Raw genomic sequence first — 19756 nt, 5'->3', positions numbered from 1 at the left:
ATGACCTGTAGTCAGCCCCACAATGTTGCTTAACCTCCACTTTCTTCTGCATTTCCAATAGACCAACTATTTGATTTTTTTTTAATTAGAGCTCTGGCCTTTCCTTTTATTAGTTCAGTTAGCTAGAGAGAGAGAGAGAGAGAATGTATTTATAAAAATACAAAGCCACACTCAACTCTCTTACATTCTGACGTGTTTAGTTCTCTGACAGTAACATAGGACCCCCAAGGCAAGGTAATAGAAATGGGATAAGGTCTACACTTTTGAAGCCTTCTCTTCTCCCTGTTGTCTGATTGGCTAGTTTGTCTTTCAGCTCCTTCTTGATTAGCTGGAAGAAGTATTACCCTGTGTTACTCCTCCCATCTCTGTCAGTGGGGCTGGCAGGAGTTCCGACCACTCCAGAGGCTGAACTGATCAGAGGCATCCCTGCCACTAGAGCACCACTCAGGCTCTGCTTACACCAAACTCCAGTCCTATCTGCTGACAGTTTAGGGCAGGTCCCAGCACTTGTTTTCTTCAGCACCAAGGCTGCTCCAGCTTACAAAGCCCAGTCATCTCCTTTACTCTTTACTTTTTGTACTTTTCCTTTCAGCTGCCTGGCTTGACAACTTAACATGGTTGCCACCTGCTTGCACCTAGTTGGATTTGTCTCTAGTTTTGTTGGTTGGATTGGTGTGATCGTGGCAACAGCCACCAATGAGTGGGTCGTGACTTGTGGCTACACCATCACCACTTGCAGGAAGATGGACGAGCTGGGATCCAAAGGGCTGTGGGCAGATTGTGTCATGGCAACAGGGCTCTATCACTGCAAGCCACTAGTGGACATCCTCATATTGCCAGGTATGGGCTCCTCGCTGTCTCCCTTTTGGTACAAAGATGAAGGGAGAAGTGCTGCTCCTCATGCGACAAGTCCTGCTCCAGAGTGAGACCATGGCAAAACTCCAATTGATTTCAACAGTGCAGGATCTCACACACTAATTATAATACACATAGAATTCAAAATTCTATTAGATTGATACTATCCTATATTTACAGCTAATATTAAAGATAGATTATGGCTAATATTTTAATTGTCTTAGATATGATTCTGTTTTATTACTCTGTCAATGATCCATTTTATTTTTTATTCTTATTTGCTCTCATTCTTGATACACTAATTCTTTCTCTCTCTCTCTCTCTCTCTCTCTCTCTCTCGTGGTCTACAACTGAGTCTTCTGGGTGCTACTGCATACAAACAATACATTATAATAATAGGATATGGCCTAGAGTTTTGAATTACACAATTATTTCTATTAACTTTAGATTTTGACTTCAGATAATAATAAAGTTGTTCTTTAAATAAATAAATAAGCTGCTCTTACAAATATTATAAATCTACTGTATTAAAATATTGATGAGTATAATTAATTTTAATACTAGATTATTAACAATTGATTTTAATTTAGAAGACTTAGTCTTGATATTCAAATGCTTTCTGCTCCTATTAAGACTATACAATATAGAACTTTTAATTATACAGTTATTCCTATTTGCTATATTGAATTACTGTTGATATTTGCTAATTGTGTAATTTGCTAAACTAGTTTCACAGTAAAGTCCAAGTTAAACATGATGTGCACTAAGTTTGAATATGTCCTTTTGTGCTAACTAACCAAACTTCTGGACCTCAGCATATGGATTCTTCGTACAATCTTGGCATCTGTAAATAGTTTAGCTAGCTGGTAGCATTATCCATTTCCATCACCATCAGTTTTGCAACACTTCTTTATTGTTCTGTGCCTTTGGCCTCCTTCCTGCAATTCAGGAGGGGTAGGAGGAGGTCTGCCAGCCACTTTTCAGTGAATTGTTTTTCTTTATTTGTTCACATTTTTACAAGGTGCTCTGAAGAGAGTTTCAGTGAAGGTGGAAAGGCCCTGGATTTGTTTCAGATATTGTCAGTCAATCAGTGTTGCAGAGCACTAAATTTTGTTGATCACAGGGTTTCTTGTAGTATCCACTACCATAGTAACTAATTAGACGCAGCTCATATTTCTGTTTATTTTCCTGTGCCTTCATTTTTAGTAAATTTTCCTTCTTGTTTATTGCTAGTATAGTGCCAAACTGCCAACAATATACTTGCTGCTGTAGAAGATACTAAGAAAACCCCTGCCTTGAAGAAAAAAAGTTGTGCAATTAAACTTTCATTGATAGGTAAATAAATCTTTTAGCAGCAGAAAACAATGTCCCTCTTCAACAAAAATAACATATCACAGACCAAAATACTTCTTGCAGTACCTTCTTTAATACCAGTGGGTATACGTCAGGGACTAATTTATCCTGATTTGTCTAATAGCTGAAATCCACACAGTATCTCTTACTGAATGAGTTAAAAGGATTTAAAATGAATGTGTATGTATGCATAACTGGGATTGATTCTAATGAAACCACACAGGGCTTTTCAGTCTCATTTACCATATACTTTTTAAAGACAGGTTTCAGAGTAGATTCATAGATTCATAGATACTAAGGTCAGAAGGGACCACTCTGATCATCTAGTCCGACCTCCTGCACAGCGCAGGCCACAGAATGTCACCCACCACTCCTATGAAAAACCTCACCCATGTCTGAGCTATTGAAGTCCTCAAATCATGGTTCAAAACTTCAAGGAGCAGAGAAGCCTCCCTCCAGTCAACCATGCCCCATGCTACAGAGGAAGGCGAAAAACCTCCAGGGCCTCTCCAATCTGCCCTGGAGGAAAATTCCTTCCCGACCCCAAATATGGCAATCAGCTAAACCCTGAGCATATGGGCAAGATTCACCAGCCAGATACCCAGGAAAGAATTTTCTATAGTAACTCAGATCCCATCCATCTAATATCCCATCTCAGGGGATTTGGCCTATTTACCCTGAATATTTAAAGATCAGTTACTTACCAAAATCCCATTATCCCATCATACCATCTCCTCCATAAACTTATCGAGTAGAATCTTAAAACCAGATAGATCTTTTGCCCCCACTGCTTCCCTTGGAAGGTTATTCCAAAACTTCACTCCTCTGATGGTTAAAAACCTTCGTCTGATTTCAAGTCTAAACTTCCTGGTGGCCAGTTTATACCCATTTGTTCTTGTGTCCACATTGGTGCTGAGCTTAAATAATTCCTCTCCCTCTCCTATATTTATCCCTCTGATATATTTATAGAGAGCAATCATATCTCCCCTCAACCTTCTTTTAGTTAGGCTAAACAAGCCAAGCTCCTTAAGTCTCCTTTCATAAGACAAGTTTTCCATTCCTCGGATCATCCTAGTAGCCCTTCTCTGTACCTGCTCCAGTTTGAATTCATCCTTTTTAAACATGGGAGACCAGAACTGCACACAGTATTCTAGGTGAGGTCTCACCAGTGCCTTGTATAACGGTACTAAAACCTCCTTATCCCTACTGGAAATGCCTCTCCTAGTAGCAGCCATGTTAGTCTGTATTCGCAAAAAGAAAAGGAGTACTTGTGGCACCTTAGAGACTAACACATTTATTTGAGCATAAGCTTTCATGAGCTACAGCTCACTTCATCAGATGCATTTTTACTTTTTTTTTTTACTTTACTTTACTTTTTAAAGAGTTTGTTTTCAAGCAGATGTTCAAATGTACACAGAGTCTATATGTCCAAGAAGAGGAAAATGCTTGAACCCTGGTTTCTCATCTGCATGATAATTAATTGTGTGACTCTTGATTCAAGGCACTGTTTGCAGATATACTGTGTGGTATCATCAGAGTTCCTGAACTCATGAATCCTCTCTCCTATGGCAGTGCTGTCATTTCCTTCTGTTGGACAGGATGGGAATGGGAGCTGGAAGTATGTGTGCATTTCCCCTAGAACCTCCCTATCCCATTAAGACTGTGTCCGGAGCAGATAGGAGACTTCCAAACAATAGGAACAAACTTTGTACCAAAGCCAAACATGTGACCCTTTTAAGAAAAGCAAATTTTAGAATTATTATTATGTATGAAATTACTTTGTTAGTTATAGTAGGAGTGTATGGCACTTCACAGACAAATATAAATGACAAGTGCCTTGTCCTGGGACCCTGACAGTCACCAGCTCTATGATCTCCTGCTGTCTTGTGTTGAGCGGTTGTTGCATGGGTTAACAGAAGCTCAGTAGAGGACATGGTTTACCTGACTGCTGAAGTGGCAGGGAGTTCAGCCTATTAAACCCCTGAATCCTGTGATGTCCATATTGGCCTGAGGGATTCGTGGAATTTCCTATTTGTTAGAACTGGTGCCCATCTCTCAATCCCCCATCTATCTTGGCTGACCAAAGCCTCTGGAAATTTGCCTCCACTGTGTGTGGGGGGCTTCAACAGCACTGGAATATTATACAATGAAGTACAGAGTGGAGCTATCTACTGAAGTTCCATTGATTTGGTGGGGGGTCAGTGCCATGTGTCAGCTGGGTACTGCCCATCCTCACTGCTGGAAGTCCAAACCCCCTAGATACCTCCTAGGAGAAGCTACCATAGGGTTATGAGAAAGAAGTTTGATGTTACAGAGTTGATCATTTCCTTACTTTATGCTCCCTTCAGGATCGATTGGGTTTTGTCCCATATCTCAGCTGTGTCGGGGTGGTTTTATATGATTGCTGTCATTTTGCAGACCACCAGGATGGGCTTTGTGGTGTGGACCAGGGATCACTGTCTGAGAACTTCCATTTTAAATTTCCGCTGTTAACCAGGTTCATTTCTATGTTAGGGATTGGGAACCTAGGAAAATTCTTCCCATGCCAAATTCTTCCCTTGCTGTCCTCTCCTCTGCTCCCCAGCTCCATAGCTTCTTGGTAGTTAGGTAATTAGTAATATAAGAGTGTTTGGCTGAATATCTCCTCCTGTTGTTTTTGTTTATTAATCAAGACTCTGCTTCCTTTCCTGGTCAACAGGCTATGTCCAGGCATGCCGAGCACTGATGATTGCTGCCACAGTGCTGGGCCTCCCTGCTGTTTTCTTGCTGCTGACTGTTCTACCCTGTATTCGGATGGGTCATGAACCTGGAGCTGCCAAGTACCGGCGTTCCCAGCTGGGAGGAGTGCTGCTTATTCTCTTGGGTAAGGTACACATCTGGCCCCTGGACATACTTCCCATCTTTTGATTTAAGGATAACGTGTTGTACAAACTGAGTAGGCAGGAGATTACCTGATCCATCGCTCATAAGACATGGCTATCTGGGCTATGCCTAACCACAGTCTGGACAAGTGGACTAACTACATAGTCTGCTGAAGAAAACAAATGCATAAACATGAGGAGGAGAACAAATAAAAAAAGCAATGAATGATGGCGGGGGGAGGAGAAGGGTTTCTAAACCCTACTGTGCATTGTCTTAAGGAGTCCTTTGGCATCTTGCTCCAAGTAAAGCACCCAGCACGAGTCTACAGTAGGGTGATCAGTAGTGACAGACACAGCAGCTGCCCATGGTGATTGATTTGGCTAGCTAGCCTGCAGTAGTGTTACTATGTTTGCAGGGTAATGCAGGGGAGAGCGGGGACATGAATTAGATTCCCATTGCCAAGGGTGCTGGAACTGGCAGTGCTGCCGCACCTCCGGCTTCAAGTAGTAATAACAAACGCAAAATGCATGGTTTACATCATCAGTACCCGCACTATAAAAAAATTGTTACAGCGCCCCTGCCCATTGCCCCAAAGTTGCCTAGAGAAAAAGATTAGCCCCCAAATTCTCCTTGTCTTAGCTCTGTGCCTGTGAAGTGTCACAGGTGGAATCACATAAAAATAAGTTGAGTGCAAGGGTGAGGAAAGCAGGATTAAGAAGGTACAAGTCTTGCAGGCATACTGGCTTCAATAACAGGGCAGGGTATAAAGTTGAGGGCAAGGACATGTGCCCGCATACCCTCATCAGCTCTTCTCTGTGTGGCCCGTCAGTCTTGCCCTTCCCCCCCTTGACTCTGAGTTACTCTCACAATTTCTTCCCTTTCTCCGTAACTGAGTGGGAGATTGTTTTGACCAGAATCAGACTGTGAAGCTCATTGTCCCAAGTGTAACACCTGTGTATTCTTGAGGCCTCGTCATCTCAACAACAGCCTTGGTGCCTTGTTTTTATCAGTTTGTTTAGCAGGGGAGGCGGGGGGAGGTAAAGTGGCCTCTTTGTGCAAGCTCTGCCTCGTCCTTGGCTTTCTCAGCGTGGCAGCCAGCACTGACATCATGCAGTTGTTGGTTTTTTTTATTTTGTTAAAGTGAACACTGGGTGTAGTTGCCACAGCAGAGGTAGTCAGTGCTGGGGCTTGGGAACTGATGAGTGGCTGCAGCGCATGCCAGGGCTGGGGATTGGAGCACAAGGGTTAGTCAGTTAAAGAGGAGTGAGCACAGCAGAACAGCTCCAGTCTCCCTCGTCCGTTCCGTCCCCCCCGCCCCCGTTATGAGTTTAGCCTTTAATTTGCTGCTCATTCTGCAAATAGTTCAAGCAACTAAAAACTAAACACCTATAAAAACACCATGTGACTTAATGTTTTTGAAGAGCACCCTGGAGAAGTCCTTGGAAGAGGGGCAGCTCCTCTCATCTCTGACCTGAAGGGAATCCCTTCCATAACTAGACTGAGTCTCCATGCCTGCTCAGTCCTCGGGCTCTCTCCTGACAACTCCAACAAGGGTATGATGGTAGGTTTTGCCCCTGTGTGGCGCACTGGGAACTGGGCTGAGTCCCCAGACTCATTTAACAGGCCACTGGTCAGAGGATAATACGGTAATGTATAGTGAGACTGATTCCATGCCTGTGCTGCCAGGTACTATAGCAGTAGATATTGTCATGAATGGTGTCCCTAAAATCGGATATATTGGCCCTGTGTGGGTTTGCAGGTTTGCCAGACCATCCCTATTGTAGGCAGTCAAAATAGAGGGCTAATGTAATGTGTGAACTCATCACTGACCACAGTCTAAAACCTTGGGCACCAAAATAGCCAACCTTGGCAGAGGGGGATCCTGGTGGAGGAGAGGCAGGAGGGGGGAAATAGACCTGACTTGTGTGTCCCAGCTCTGTGGGGTGCAGTGGTTGGCGGATCTGAGTAGAGATGGATCCGCTAGCCCCACCATAAAATTGGGACGAGAGAGGTCTGAATAATGGATTTTTCAGTTCACTACCAATTCAAAATAGTCAGCACAAAAATTTGTTTGGGGTCAAGCAGATGTTTCCTTAACCTGAAACAAAATGTTTTGTTTAGCTTTTGAACATTTTCTCATGCTTTTAGATTTAAAAAAATAAATTCAAGGAAAATCTCAAAAAGTCATTTTGTATTGAAAAAGCAAAACAGTTCATTTTGACAATGCTAAAACAAAACATTTCAATTTTTTCAGATTTTTTTTTTTGACCAAAACAATTTGGCCAAATTGACACAAATTTGTGAAATGTTTCAGTGTCACCAATCTGCATTTTTCACCTAAAAAAGTTTAGGTTGAAAAATTTAGCCTCACTCTCATTGGGACACAGGAGACCAAGCAGAGCTGGATGTGAATTTGTAGGTTCCAGAAATCCTGTGCCTGCATCAGGACCCTCTGGAGCTGCAGATGATGAAAAAGGGTCTGGCTCATAATTCTTTTCTTCTCGAGATTTCAGTTACTTTCTCATTATTTGTGAGGAGTTTGTTCCAGCTGAGTAGCTTAATGGCAGCTGACTGAGATTTCATTCAGAGAGCAGGAGACAGACAAATGGGTAACAAATTACAATGACAATGTTGTGTTAGCCTATGATGCAAAGAACTGAAATCTCCTATTGTAAACAGTGCTGTGCCCTGAGCTTATAGGTAGGATTCTTGGGCCCAAATCACTAGTCACTGACACCGGTTTTACATTGGTGTTATTCCATTTGAGTCATGCTAATATAAATGAGAGGAGAATCTGGCTTCTTAAGTCCAGAGAAAAGCAAAATACATAGCCATAGAAGCACCCACCGCTATACCACACTCTCAGTCAGAGTAAGTAATGGTATATCTACACTGCAGCTGGGGTGGGGGGTAGGGGTGCTGCCAGCCAGAGTAAACAGACACAGACTAATTCTGCTTGAGCAAGTGCACTAACAATAACAGTGTGGATTTTGCAGCATGGGCTATAGCACTGGCTAGCCACCTGAACACAGACCCAGGGCATGGGGCGGGCTTGTAGTCTGGTGACTAGCGCCTGTGCTTCATTGTCCACACTGCCATTTTTAAGCATGCTAGCTTGAGCTGAACTAGCACGTGTTATCTACCCAGTCTGGGATGTACACTCCCAGCTGCAGTGTAGACATACCTAGCAACCTAGTTTCCAACCTAGCAACTCCTTTGAGAAAAGAAAGTGTTAATGTTAAAATGACATGGACCAGTTAATACTCATTAGGCATGATTCTGATCGCTCACTGATTTTTCTCCATTGCGACCAATGGAATAACTCCTTATACACACGCGTGTACATGAGATCAGAATCAGTCCCACTGTCTGTAAGGGCTCAGTCCTGCAAGGTGTTGACTACCCATGTCTATGGGAGTGGAGTGTGTTCAGGAGGATCAAGCCCTGAAGTGCCTAGCAGATGTTTGGTGCTATAAAAATAAAAATAAACAAATTTCCTAACCCATGTTACCAATAATACTATAGCAGATTAAAACCGAACATATTTGCTTTCTCATGTTGTCTGCTCTAACCCCTTTGGCCCTAGTATAGCACCTTCCACTACAATGTTGCTTACTCTGTGCATTTCACTCAGTTCCAACAATATTACTGTAGTCAGTTTTGCTTTTTATTCTGATCAATTTCAAATTACTTTCACTTTCTGGCTCTCCTGCAGTAGCACAGTGCTGCAATGTTTAAATTTTGTGAGCATTGCAGGGAAATGTTTAAAATAAAACTGCTTCAGTTAGATTACAAAAATCATGAATGCATCATAAGCTTTTTAAAATTAATTTTTACACCACCTAAATTTTCTAAGTCAAATTTGGCCAGGCGGTGTCCTTGGAATATGAATACTGGACACAAGTACGTGACTTTGTTACCACTACAGCTTAATGATTTGTCCTCTGGAAAACAAATATGGTGTTGCCAGCCCATAGCATTCAACAGTCATGAGTCAGGCCCCAAAAATCATGAGATTGAGTTAAAATGGTAGTTTTTATTTGCTGTCGGATTATCGAGCCTTTGTGGTTTATGTTTTCAATATGGGGGCAGGAATAGATTGGTGGTTTGAGCATGGGCCTGCTAAACCCATAGTTGTGAGTTCAATCCTTGAGGGGGCCATTTAGGGATCTGGGGCAAAAATTGCGGATTGGTCCTGCTTTGAGCAGGGGGTTGGACTAGATGACCTCCTGAGGTCGCATCCAACCCTGAGATTCTAGGATTCAAGCTTTTTTGAACAACCATGAGGACTAAAAACTTGCTTTTTTCTTAAATGAAGGCTGAAAATATCTCACTTAGTCACATGATTCCTGGAACAAAGGCTTTAAGAATAATACCAAATTTGGTGAAATTTGAGCAGAAATCACAAGAGTTGCCAACACTGTAAATATCCCTATTAATTTAAGAAATTGATGTGTGTTTAGCACTGAAATTGTTAAAAAGAAAAACAGAGGTCATGATACACATTATGGAATTTAAAATAATGACTGAAAACTTGCCAGGAAAATAGTGGGCTCAGATATTCCATTGATTTAATGTCCACTGAAAATAGCAAGGCTGAAGTAAGAACAATTGTACATGTGCACACCTCTCCATCTTGTGTGCTGATGTATATTTTTATGTCTGCTCTAATCCTGTCTGTACTAGGGAATAGATCTGTCACTGCAAACCGCTGTCAGAAGTGGTTCCCTTTGATTCAGTGCTGAAAACAGTTCAACTGCTAGTGTTGATGGAACAAAAAACAGACTAGCAGCCAAACTGTTGGTACCTATTTTGTGGGGATCCATTGCTGATAACAAAAGGTCAATTTTCTAGTGTAGATTGGGTGGGGTCTGAAATAAAGGATGGTGAAAAAAACCCAAATACCTACTATTCTGATTTTGAAAATTAAGATAACTGGAAACCGCATTGGTTATTTTATACATTGAATAATGGAAAGTCTGTAAAAGATTAAATTGGGGTAAGCCAGTTCTCTCATAATAGTCCCATTCTTGGAAGTCTGATAGTTTTGAATGTTATAAAGTCACATTTAAAATAAAATTATCGCAGTCAAAAAGGAAAGATTGCCTTTTATTTTTTAATCTCAAATTTCTGCTAATTCTCAAAAAGAAAAGGAGTACTTGTGGCACCTTAGAGACTAACAAACTGTAGCTTATGCTCTAATAAATTTGTTAGTCTCTAAGGTGCCACAAGTACTCCTTTTCTTTTTGCGAATACAGACTAACACGGCTGCTACTCTGAAACCTGCTAATTTTCAGACACTCTAAAGGAAAACTCCAGATTGTTTCCCCTTTGGGAATCCAGAATCATTTCATTTTGTTTTAAAAGAAGTGTTTAATATAAAAAGAACCCCCAACTTCTATTAAAGAATTGGGAAGCTGCCATTTGGGTAGAATGAGGATCATAGAAACTCGCTCTGGGTAACACTGAATAGGAGAGAACAGGAGACATATTGAGGCAGATTTCAGGGAAATTTCCATGTGCAGTGACATTCTCCCTCCCTAAGTATAACACTGTCTTAACTTATTTCTTCTGCGGATACTTTCCAATGCTTTTATAGTAAGGCAGATAGTGGGCAATATTTTCCTCACTTTCCTGGACAATATGTCAAGCTAGATTCACACTACTCTATCCCCAACCCCCTTTTATGCTCCTATTTAGGTGAATGTACCATCCAATTAAACTAAGTTTATAATGCAGAAGATTAAGAGTTTCAGTGCAATGGTCTGAACCCCTGCAAGCACATGGCTAATCAACACATTAATGGCATGGTTGGGATTTAATGTGGAGGACATGACAATATGAATTTATAGTAGTATGACGGAGCAAGTATAAATGTATGGTGTGTCAATGCCCAGTTTCATTTGTGAGGGTTCATGGGCTGGCTTAGTAAAAATCCTAGGAAGTATTAGCAGGAAAAGAGAAGTAGGGGCAGTTTATATTCAGACAGCTTGTAGGGAAACCTGTTTCACTAAACCCTGAATCCTGCCTAAAAATTACCTACAAAAACTCCTGCTTTTTCCTTTCATTGCTATACAGAGCAAGTTTTCTTGAATCCTACTCTGTCACTTCCAGAGTAAAATCAGAGCCCGCTGACTTGTAGAAATATTGAAATTGTGGCATGTTCTTTCTCAATATTTCCAGGGGGATTTACATTGAAATGTTACCCATGCAAAGTATTGGGAATCCAGCAGAGTTTGAGCACATCCCTCATCAGGATCAACAGACTCATTTAGAGCTGGTGGCAGCTGGTGACAACCAAATGTGGGGAGGTGAAACTGACCCATAGAGTGTCTTTGATTGGCTTGTGTTGCACAGAGTTTCTCAACATTGTCAACATCAAAATAAGGTGGTTTACACATAGTTTATCCACATATACAAGAGATGTTATTGTTTCAATGACCCTGAGAGCTCTTCTCATATCAGAGCAAGTGTTTTCTTGTGTTCTGGGGGAGAGGTCTGGAAGGATAAGGCTCTTATAGTCTATGAATGTAAATATATTTTTTTTACCCAGTGCCGACAGAAAAGAAAAGATGATTGTACCCTTTGTGGGCAACAAAGAAGCTTTTTACATGAGCCATCAGATGGCTTTGCAGATTCTCAGTTGATACATTCATGTTTGAAAACATTAGAAGCTCATGGATTTTCTTGTTTGTTAGAATCAGATAAAGCTGACCTACATGCAAGACAAATGCAAATTCCCCCCCCCCCCCAAAATGTCCTTTAAAATCCCCTTGGCCTTTCTCTTTGTGGAGGCTCAAAATTATTACTGGTTTTATTAGCATCCTTCAAATGTTCCTCTCTTTTGCATAAACAAATATTTTCTCTAATAATAACTGCAGCCATTGGGGTTGCAATCTCTGCTTTCCTGGACAGAGTCTCTCACTAGTTCTCTGCTTTAACCAAACAGTTTTCCTTTTTCTTTCCCCACATCTTTCCCCTTGCAACTTTAATTTTTGACACAGCCTCAAGATATCTTTTAACATGGTTGGTGGAAATCTATAACTCTGCCATAGTCTTGTTATTGTTTTGCTCTGATTCCCTGATAGCCACAAGGACTGAGTCCAGCACAGCTTGCTCCTGCAGGAAATAAAACATTGGCAGATTGATTCTTCTCAGATGTATGAGCCATAAAGAATTATTGTTTTAGGGCCCAATCCTGTGAGTGCCTAGTACCATCAATTTCTATTGCCTTCAATGGGTGTTAAGAGCACTCAGTGTTTGCAGGATCAATGATAGACCCTTAGTGAGGGTGATTATTATGAACTCATATAGCAATGAGCATGTTCAGAATGCAGGGGCATGTTTTCTCATTGCTTTCAGCAGCCATGATCATATTATGCCAAATGGTATTTTTTGACCCTGGTTGCCTATAAAGTGCTGCATTGTTTTTCAGTTGATCACTTCTGGCTTTTAATGCCCTTAAGGGTGTGGCTTCTGGCTGTATGTGAAACTTCCTCTATAACCTGGGGACATTTGTGTTCACACACCAACTGCTTCATAGGCATCACAATCATGCTGTAGACTGGAAAGCCATTGTACCATTCCTGCAACTTTATGAAGAAGTTCTATAGAATTTAATTTTAAAAAAACCCCTTTGTAGTAGATATTTTTGACCATGCAGTAGAATGTAATAGATTTCAATCCTTGTTCTAGAATCCTACAGGATAGTTCAAAAGCCCAGAAAAAGGATCTAATTTTCTGTTTAATTCTATAGGTTTTTAGAATAACTTCTGTAGACCCCTGTTGGTTCTGTCCCTACTAAATTCTATAGATCTTCTCCCACAGGGAAGTGGAATTTGCTCCACAGTTAAAATCTGTCTCACCTTTCTCTGACCCCTTAAAAAAAAAAGTCTGAGCTTCCCCCCCCATGCTATTTTTTAACCTGAATATTGTTGTCCATCTCTCCTCTTACCTTTCCCATCTCCATTCCTTTTTTGGACTTTCTCCCTTGCAGCTGATTCCTTCTTGTTGCTGATTCTGATTTTTCTGAGAGTGTTTTTAATTTGCCTATATTATGTTTATGGTGAAGTACGTTATATGGTGCCCTGAGTGGTGAGGCATTTCCTAAATGCATATATTCCTTTCAAGGAAGAGTATTATAATAATGAGAAAGGGGCCTGAGTCTCTGCTCACTTACTCTGGGGTGACTCGATTGACTTCCCTGAAATTGCTCCTAGTACAAACAAGAAAAGAATTAGGCCTAACCTACATAGCTTATAATTAAGGAATAGGAATAAAAGGTGAGAGTTTTGTTAGGATTGTTTTCTTATGGGTCCGAGGCATATAGTTTTCATGTGAATTGAAGTCAGTTAAGCTATACGGATTTACACCAGCTGAGAATTTGGCTCATAAATCAGTAGAACTATGTTGATTTATTTCAGCTGAGGATCTGACACATACAGTTTACTTGCTTGCCAATATATATTGCTTTTATGTTTGAACTGGAGATGTGTTTTCTTTGCCTCCTATGGAATTTTCCTTATTTCTGAATACCTTCAAATCATCCATTCCAGGAATGACTTTTATCCTTGGGCCATAACTATACTTAGGCTTTGCAGAATTTAATTTTTATTTTAAATCATTTTAATGGGTATATCAATGTTTATTTTTAAACTTTCTTTTCTATTTAAATTTTCATAGTAGCATTTTTCATAGAAAAATGATGTGTTTTAAGCATTTTTTCAATTTTTATCTATTTAAATGTTCACAGTTGTGGGAAATTATGGGAGGCTCAGACAATGTGTGGTCAGACAATAATTATTTAGTAACAATAGAACTTGAGATTCAAAAAGTTAAAGCTTTATAACTGTTAATACACGAACTGTCAACATCAGATCGAAATATACAAAGCAAATATCCTTAAATCAAACTCTCAAGCAGTGTTTTTCCAACATTGCCTCAATTTGTGTATTTATGGTGAAATTGACATTTATTGATAAATACCTAATCCTTCCAGTTCTAATTATGTTGCCTTTGGAATGCATCAGATTGCACCAAATGGCAAGTTTCTTTCTGGTGTCCTTTAAATGTCTGCGAGGATATTCCTACTTTCTCTCTTCCACTCTGCTCAGATCTCTCCTGTAAGGCTTTTATCCTCCCACCTTCAGTTTCCCACCCCTTCTCAGGTTACTCAGTTCAAATACTGAAGATAAGGTTCATGAGAACCCACAGTGGGTCTGAAGGACAAGGGGGGGAAGAGAGGGCACGCTTACTGTTTTCTCAAGGGAAAATAGGCTATGCCTGTCACATCTAACTCCACACATTTAATACACAGACAGGGCAAGACTCTGGTCTCTGTTATGAAAGTGCAAAATATTCCTTCTACTGTGCAATATAAAAGGACTATAAAATATCCGCATACTCTAACTTCTGTGCTGTGTTAATGAAAAGGGCACATTTAGCTTCTTTTCAAATCGGTAGGAATGATTTTTAACATCTGTTTATATCACAATCACGTCATTTTGCATTCTGTGTGATCCTGCTCTCGCTGAAGTCAATGGGAGTTTTCCATGGACTTCATTGGGAGCTAGACCTTGGAAAGTAACTGAACTATTAAGTGTGATCTTTAAAATCTTAAATATAGCCTTAGCTTAGAGTATATAAACGGAGGGAAGCAGAGGGAGAATTAATTTGCCTACCTTGTCAATAGCCCATGGAGTCTACGCACAAATGTTTTCTATGTGCACTAACTGTAAAATATTCAGGCTAGTTACTCTTTATTTGTTGATATGGATAATAGTTTAGAAAATCATACTTATTTACTAGCGATGATCCGCACCAACTGGAAACTCCCTTCATAATTCATAGCTTCATCATGTGCCTCACCAACTGGCTGTATTTTGGGAGGATGGTTTTATGTCAGTAGTATTGTCAAATCTGTGGAGACACTGGGGTTGGGATTGTCTGTAGCCTTGCATGTTGTGTATTCATTTACATCCATGTAAAGTGGGTGATGTTCTGATCTGGTAGCGCTTTGCTCTGGTGTAAATGACTACAGGAGCTGCTGGGCAATGAGAGTCAGGCTCTAAGTGTTTTGCTATATTGAGTTCTGGTTGGATTGTCTGTTGATATTATGCATTTTGATGCCATTTTACCAGTCAGATGCCAGTGCCTTTTTTTGTTTTCTTCAGCACTAAAAGCAACAAAGTAAGGCCTCAAAGCCATTCAAAGTATACCCACTCTCCCCTGCCCTCGCCAACCCAAAAGTTAACTTGGAAGAATGGGTAATTCACTGCTTATCTTTAGAGTTATTGGAGTCAATTGCAAGAAGTCATTGAAGTCAGAAATCATTGACTTCTGTGGGGTCAGGATTTCATACCCACTGTTCCTTCCTCTCTTATTGTGCTTTTAAACTTATTGGCAAGTGACTTTCATTAGTAACACTGAATGGTTTGTAGATAGGCTTGAAAGGGTTAAATTTGAACTGATAAATATTGGTAATTTTTCTCCCTCTCCCAGCCCCCCCAAACTGCATCATAATCTGAATTTCATTAGTGCTTGTGGCACCTTAGAGACTAACAAATTTATTCTCTAAGGTGCCACAAGTACTCCTGTTCTTTTTGCGGATACAGACTAACAAGGCTGCTACTCTGAAACATGAATTTCATTGTAAACCATCAAAATAGATAGAGGAAGCAGCATTAACTGATAGGAAGAGAGAGTGAGGACCTAAAAAGGAATTTGCTATCCAATCCTGCCTAAAACCGAAATATTAAGAAGTGAATATTGTGATCTGTAAGTTTATTCCTGAATCTGTTGCACATCTTGACATTCATTGAATGTTGATATTTAAACAATGGTGAGCGACCCTGAGGTCTTAAGTGTCCTGTAAAAATGTGCCAGTGGTTCAAGGTCTCTAGCAATAAAAGCTACTGCGATCTGCCAGGTCCCTAAACGATTGAAAACAGAATCCTTCCAAATTTGCAGTGAAGTGCCCATTGCCCTCCTGGAAGGGCATTGATGTCAGTGGGAGCTTAAGGGCACTTGCTGTCTCCGAGGAGGTGCCAGGCAGGATCAAGACCCAGTTCTTGAGGAGCTAAGTAGCTTGCCATTTTTATCGACTTTGATGGGAGTTGCATTTGCTCAGTCTGTCTTGTGATCAGGCTAGCTGCAGAACCCTTTGCCTCACATTTATTTATTGTAGTTCACATGACTACATCTATGATTGGACTGGATTTATGTGCTGCAGTTACTGTTGTTTTTAATGTCTCCCCAGCATTGTGTGGTATCGTTGCAACTATCTGGTTCCCTGTGTCTGCTCACCGTGAGACCACAATTGTGAGTTTTGGATACTCCCTTTACACAGGCTGGATTGGATCTGCCCTTTGCCTGTTTGGTGGCTGCGTCATCGTCTGTTGCTCAGGAGATGCTCAGTCGTTTGGTGAAAACCGTTTCTACTACGCATCGGGATCCAGCTCTCCTACCCATGCTAAGAGTGCTCATGTATAAGCAACCTTGAGACTCCCCAGAGCCTTCATCATCACATGCTTTTACTGGTGGACTTGGGTGCTTTGGGTTTGTTTGTACTGTCACACACCATTGCCACGCTCCACAGTGGAGGATTTAAAAAAAAACAACACATCATGAGTGCCTGATATTTTAAAGCAATGAAACCCCCACTTTTGCCTTAAAAGACACCTCTAGCAAATCAGACCATGCCATGCCCCATTTATTTCTTGCTGATTATCCGCCCTAAGCTCTTGCGTTCATGATGCTGTTGGTAGTTCCATGTTAGCTGGTGGTTGTTTAGTTATTCTTTTTTTCCAGCTCCCATGATTATGGGAGTGTTGAAGAAAAGAGACACTTTCCCACTGTTAAAGTGACTCTGATAGGTTCTCTGAATGCATTACCATAGGCTTCTCCCCCACTCAAGGTCACTCCTTTGGCAAAGTTAGGATGGAAAGGGCAGGGACAGGGAGAGACTCTGTGCATTCCAGGCACACAAATGTTTCTCTTTTGTAAGATTGGGGGTGGAGGGAAGGTTGTTTGCCTTTCTCTGTAAATACTTCTTTTGGAATTTGATCATTTTAGTAACAATGTTTTTCTAAATTCATCAGTATGAAGGAAAAGAAACCCAAAGGTTCGAATTACAAGGTAAATGGTGCATTTGTATATAGCTTTAAATGACATGAGGGGGCTCTAATCCCCACTATCCATGTTTTTTTTGTACAGATCAGTTACTAAAAAAATGTATTTTTACATTGATTTTTTTAAAAAAAACCCTTTTCTTTATTCCAATTAATTTGTTTTCTGACTTGCATCCTTAAAATGGAAGTTTTTTTAACATGCAGTATAATGTACCAAGAACAGAAGTATTTGTGGAACCTTAAAGACTAACAAATTTATTAGAGCATAAGCTTTCGTGAGCTATAGCTCACTTCATCGGATGCATTCACGAAAGCTTATGCTCTAATAAATTTGTTAGTCTTTAAGGTGCTACAAGTACTTCTTTTCTTTTTGCGAATACAGACTAACACGGCTGCTACTCTGAAACCTATAATGTACCAGTTACAAATACAGTAAATTCCAGTGAATACTGATGATGCCTTTGTACTTTAAATGAAATATTGTACAATAAACAACAAAATATGTGCAAACACTGGCTTTTTCCTCCTCCCTGTGTGTCTGCAAATATCTATTCCCTGTTATGCTTTTATTCAATTTTCTGAAGGACTTTCTTGGTGATTAAGGGAGAGTAATTCTACTCTGTAGTTGGTCTGTACTGCTCAGTATCATTCTGATGCTGTGTTGTAATTATCAAAACCCAAGTAAGTGTCAGACTTCCTGTGCAGGGAGTATTTATTTACAGTACCATTCATTCCTTGTATTAACATTCCAAATGATAGCTTGCGTCAGCATAATTATCAATAATCTTTTCTATGTCTGTAAAACATAGAAATCAATATTGTTAAAGTGATACAACACAATAATGTGGACATAGTTATGCCATTATAAAAGTGCTTATACGGGTATCGTTTAGAAGCTATCCCAGTAGAAGTACATTTAGAACAGAGTAAGAGCATGAACTTGGGCCCATAGAAGTCAGTTATAGGTCTCATTGATTTAAATGGTGCAGGATTAAGCCTTAATTGCATCCTCACTGGAGACTGAACTGATTTAACTATATTGTTAAACCACATCATTATCTGAAATAGTTGAATCAATTCAAAAACTGTGCAGACCAAATCTTGGAACGAGAAAAGGGAATAGCTCTGATGTTAGCAAATGCAGTAGTGTGTACTTCACTCAAATTACCTACCTTGCGTTAAAATGGTAGTGAAGACACCGCAACTCTGCTTTTAATTTAGGTTAGCAGCTCGAGTTCAATCCCAGCTCCTTTATTGTCTTTAACTTGAGCTGCTAACCTGAGTTAAAAGCCAAGTTGCTGTGTCTTCATGCCTGTTTTAACCAGAATTAAGAACACACCTTTTCTGCAATGTAGACATACCCTTAGTGATTGAGGGTCTGATTCAAAGCCCATTGAAGTTAACTTCAGTTAATGGCTCCCACTGACTGCAATGAACTTTGGATGATGCTGTAGATAAAGACCTTGAGCTGGATTGTTTTCTTTCATCCCAAAATAACTCTGCTGATTTCAGCAAAGTTATTTCCAGTTCATCCCTGTGTCAGTAACAGGAGAATCTCTCCCGTGTGTGTTTAAAAATTCCCTGAGGGCCTAATGCTGCAGTTCTTAGTGTGCTAAGGCAAAATCCAGATTGAAATCAATGGAAGTTTTGACTGAGCGAAGATTAGAGTGTGTTGGCCCTTCATGTTTTATTAATGTACCCATTGGTAGCAACACCTTTCTTCATGTTCCTGAGACTCCAGTACAAAGGAAATGCCTTTTTGAAGTATTCAGGGAAATCAAATAAAACATTTTGGGGGTTTTTCTCTTATGACTGGTATAATTAAACAAAACATGGAGAATTAAACCGAATTATTTTACTGGGGGAGAAGGAATCCTTTCAAGCACATAGGTGAGAACCATAAGAATTTTCTTGAGCACCAATTTACTCTAATATTTTTACCAATAACTTTAAGATAATAACAGGCAACACTTTTTCAAGCCATTTATTTCACATGACTAAACATTGGTTGGAATGTTAACAATGTGAGGTGCCTTCCTTTTAGAGCACACTGCTGATTTCTGTTTTGGTCATTATTGGATAATCTTTGACTGCAGGCGATTTCACTTACTGCTCCACTTTTACAGATCTGCATTCCTGGCTCCAGCCTAGGTTGACTGACTACACACTGCTAACAATTTACCTCTGAAGAATGATGAGGAAGGACAAGTGCAGTGTCTGGTCTATGCTGGCATTTAGCTTGCTTGGGAAGACATTCAAGATAGAAGGGAGGGGGTTGATCTGAGCACAGATCTGGGAGCCAGGAACTCCTGAATTCCAATCCCTGCTCAGACACTTGCTTTCTTCATGGCTTTGGGTATGTCACTTAACCACTCTGTGCCTCAGTTTCCCTGTCTATGAAATGGGAATAATAATCCTTCCTCATAGAGTTGCAGTGAGGCTTAATTCAGGTTTATGATACTCTGTAGAAGTGCATATTATTACAATAATTTATTTATTATTCACTAGTGTTGGTAGTGGAGATGGAAAGGCAACTGGTGTTTCCTGACTGACCTCAG

At 40.3% G+C, this 19756-nt stretch overlaps 1 protein-coding gene across 1 annotated transcript; it reads left to right on the top strand.

Annotated features, from left to right (window-relative positions):
- The first annotated feature begins 386 nt into the window (after positions 1–386).
- On the top strand, positions 387–17321 carry CLDN11 (claudin 11). Its single transcript, XM_038416625.2, has 3 exons — positions 387–840; positions 4907–5071; positions 16328–17321. The coding sequence occupies exons 1-3, from the start codon at positions 615–617 to the stop codon at positions 16558–16560; spliced, it is 624 nt and encodes a 207-aa protein (XP_038272553.1). The 5' UTR covers positions 387–614; the 3' UTR covers positions 16561–17321.
- The last annotated feature ends 2435 nt before the right edge of the window (positions 17322–19756 follow it).

Source organism: Dermochelys coriacea, chromosome 9 (assembly GCF_009764565.3).
Source record: "Dermochelys coriacea isolate rDerCor1 chromosome 9, rDerCor1.pri.v4, whole genome shotgun sequence".
NCBI classification, from domain to species: Eukaryota; Metazoa; Chordata; order Testudines; family Dermochelyidae; genus Dermochelys; species Dermochelys coriacea.
This window is presented reverse-complemented; position numbering and strand designations above follow the sequence as displayed.

Bases quoted from the DNA above. Each gene is read 5' to 3' on its own strand.
- CLDN11 (XM_038416625.2), top strand. From the start codon at position 615: ATGGTTGCCACCTGCTTGCACCTAGTTGGATTTGTCTCTAGTTTTGTT. The intron at 841-4,906 runs GTATGGGCTCCT...CCTGGTCAACAG, and splicing joins GGACATCCTCATATTGCCAG to GCTATGTCCAGGCATGCCGA. The intron at 5,072-16,327 runs GTAAGGTACACA...ATGTCTCCCCAG, and splicing joins AGTGCTGCTTATTCTCTTGG to CATTGTGTGGTATCGTTGCA.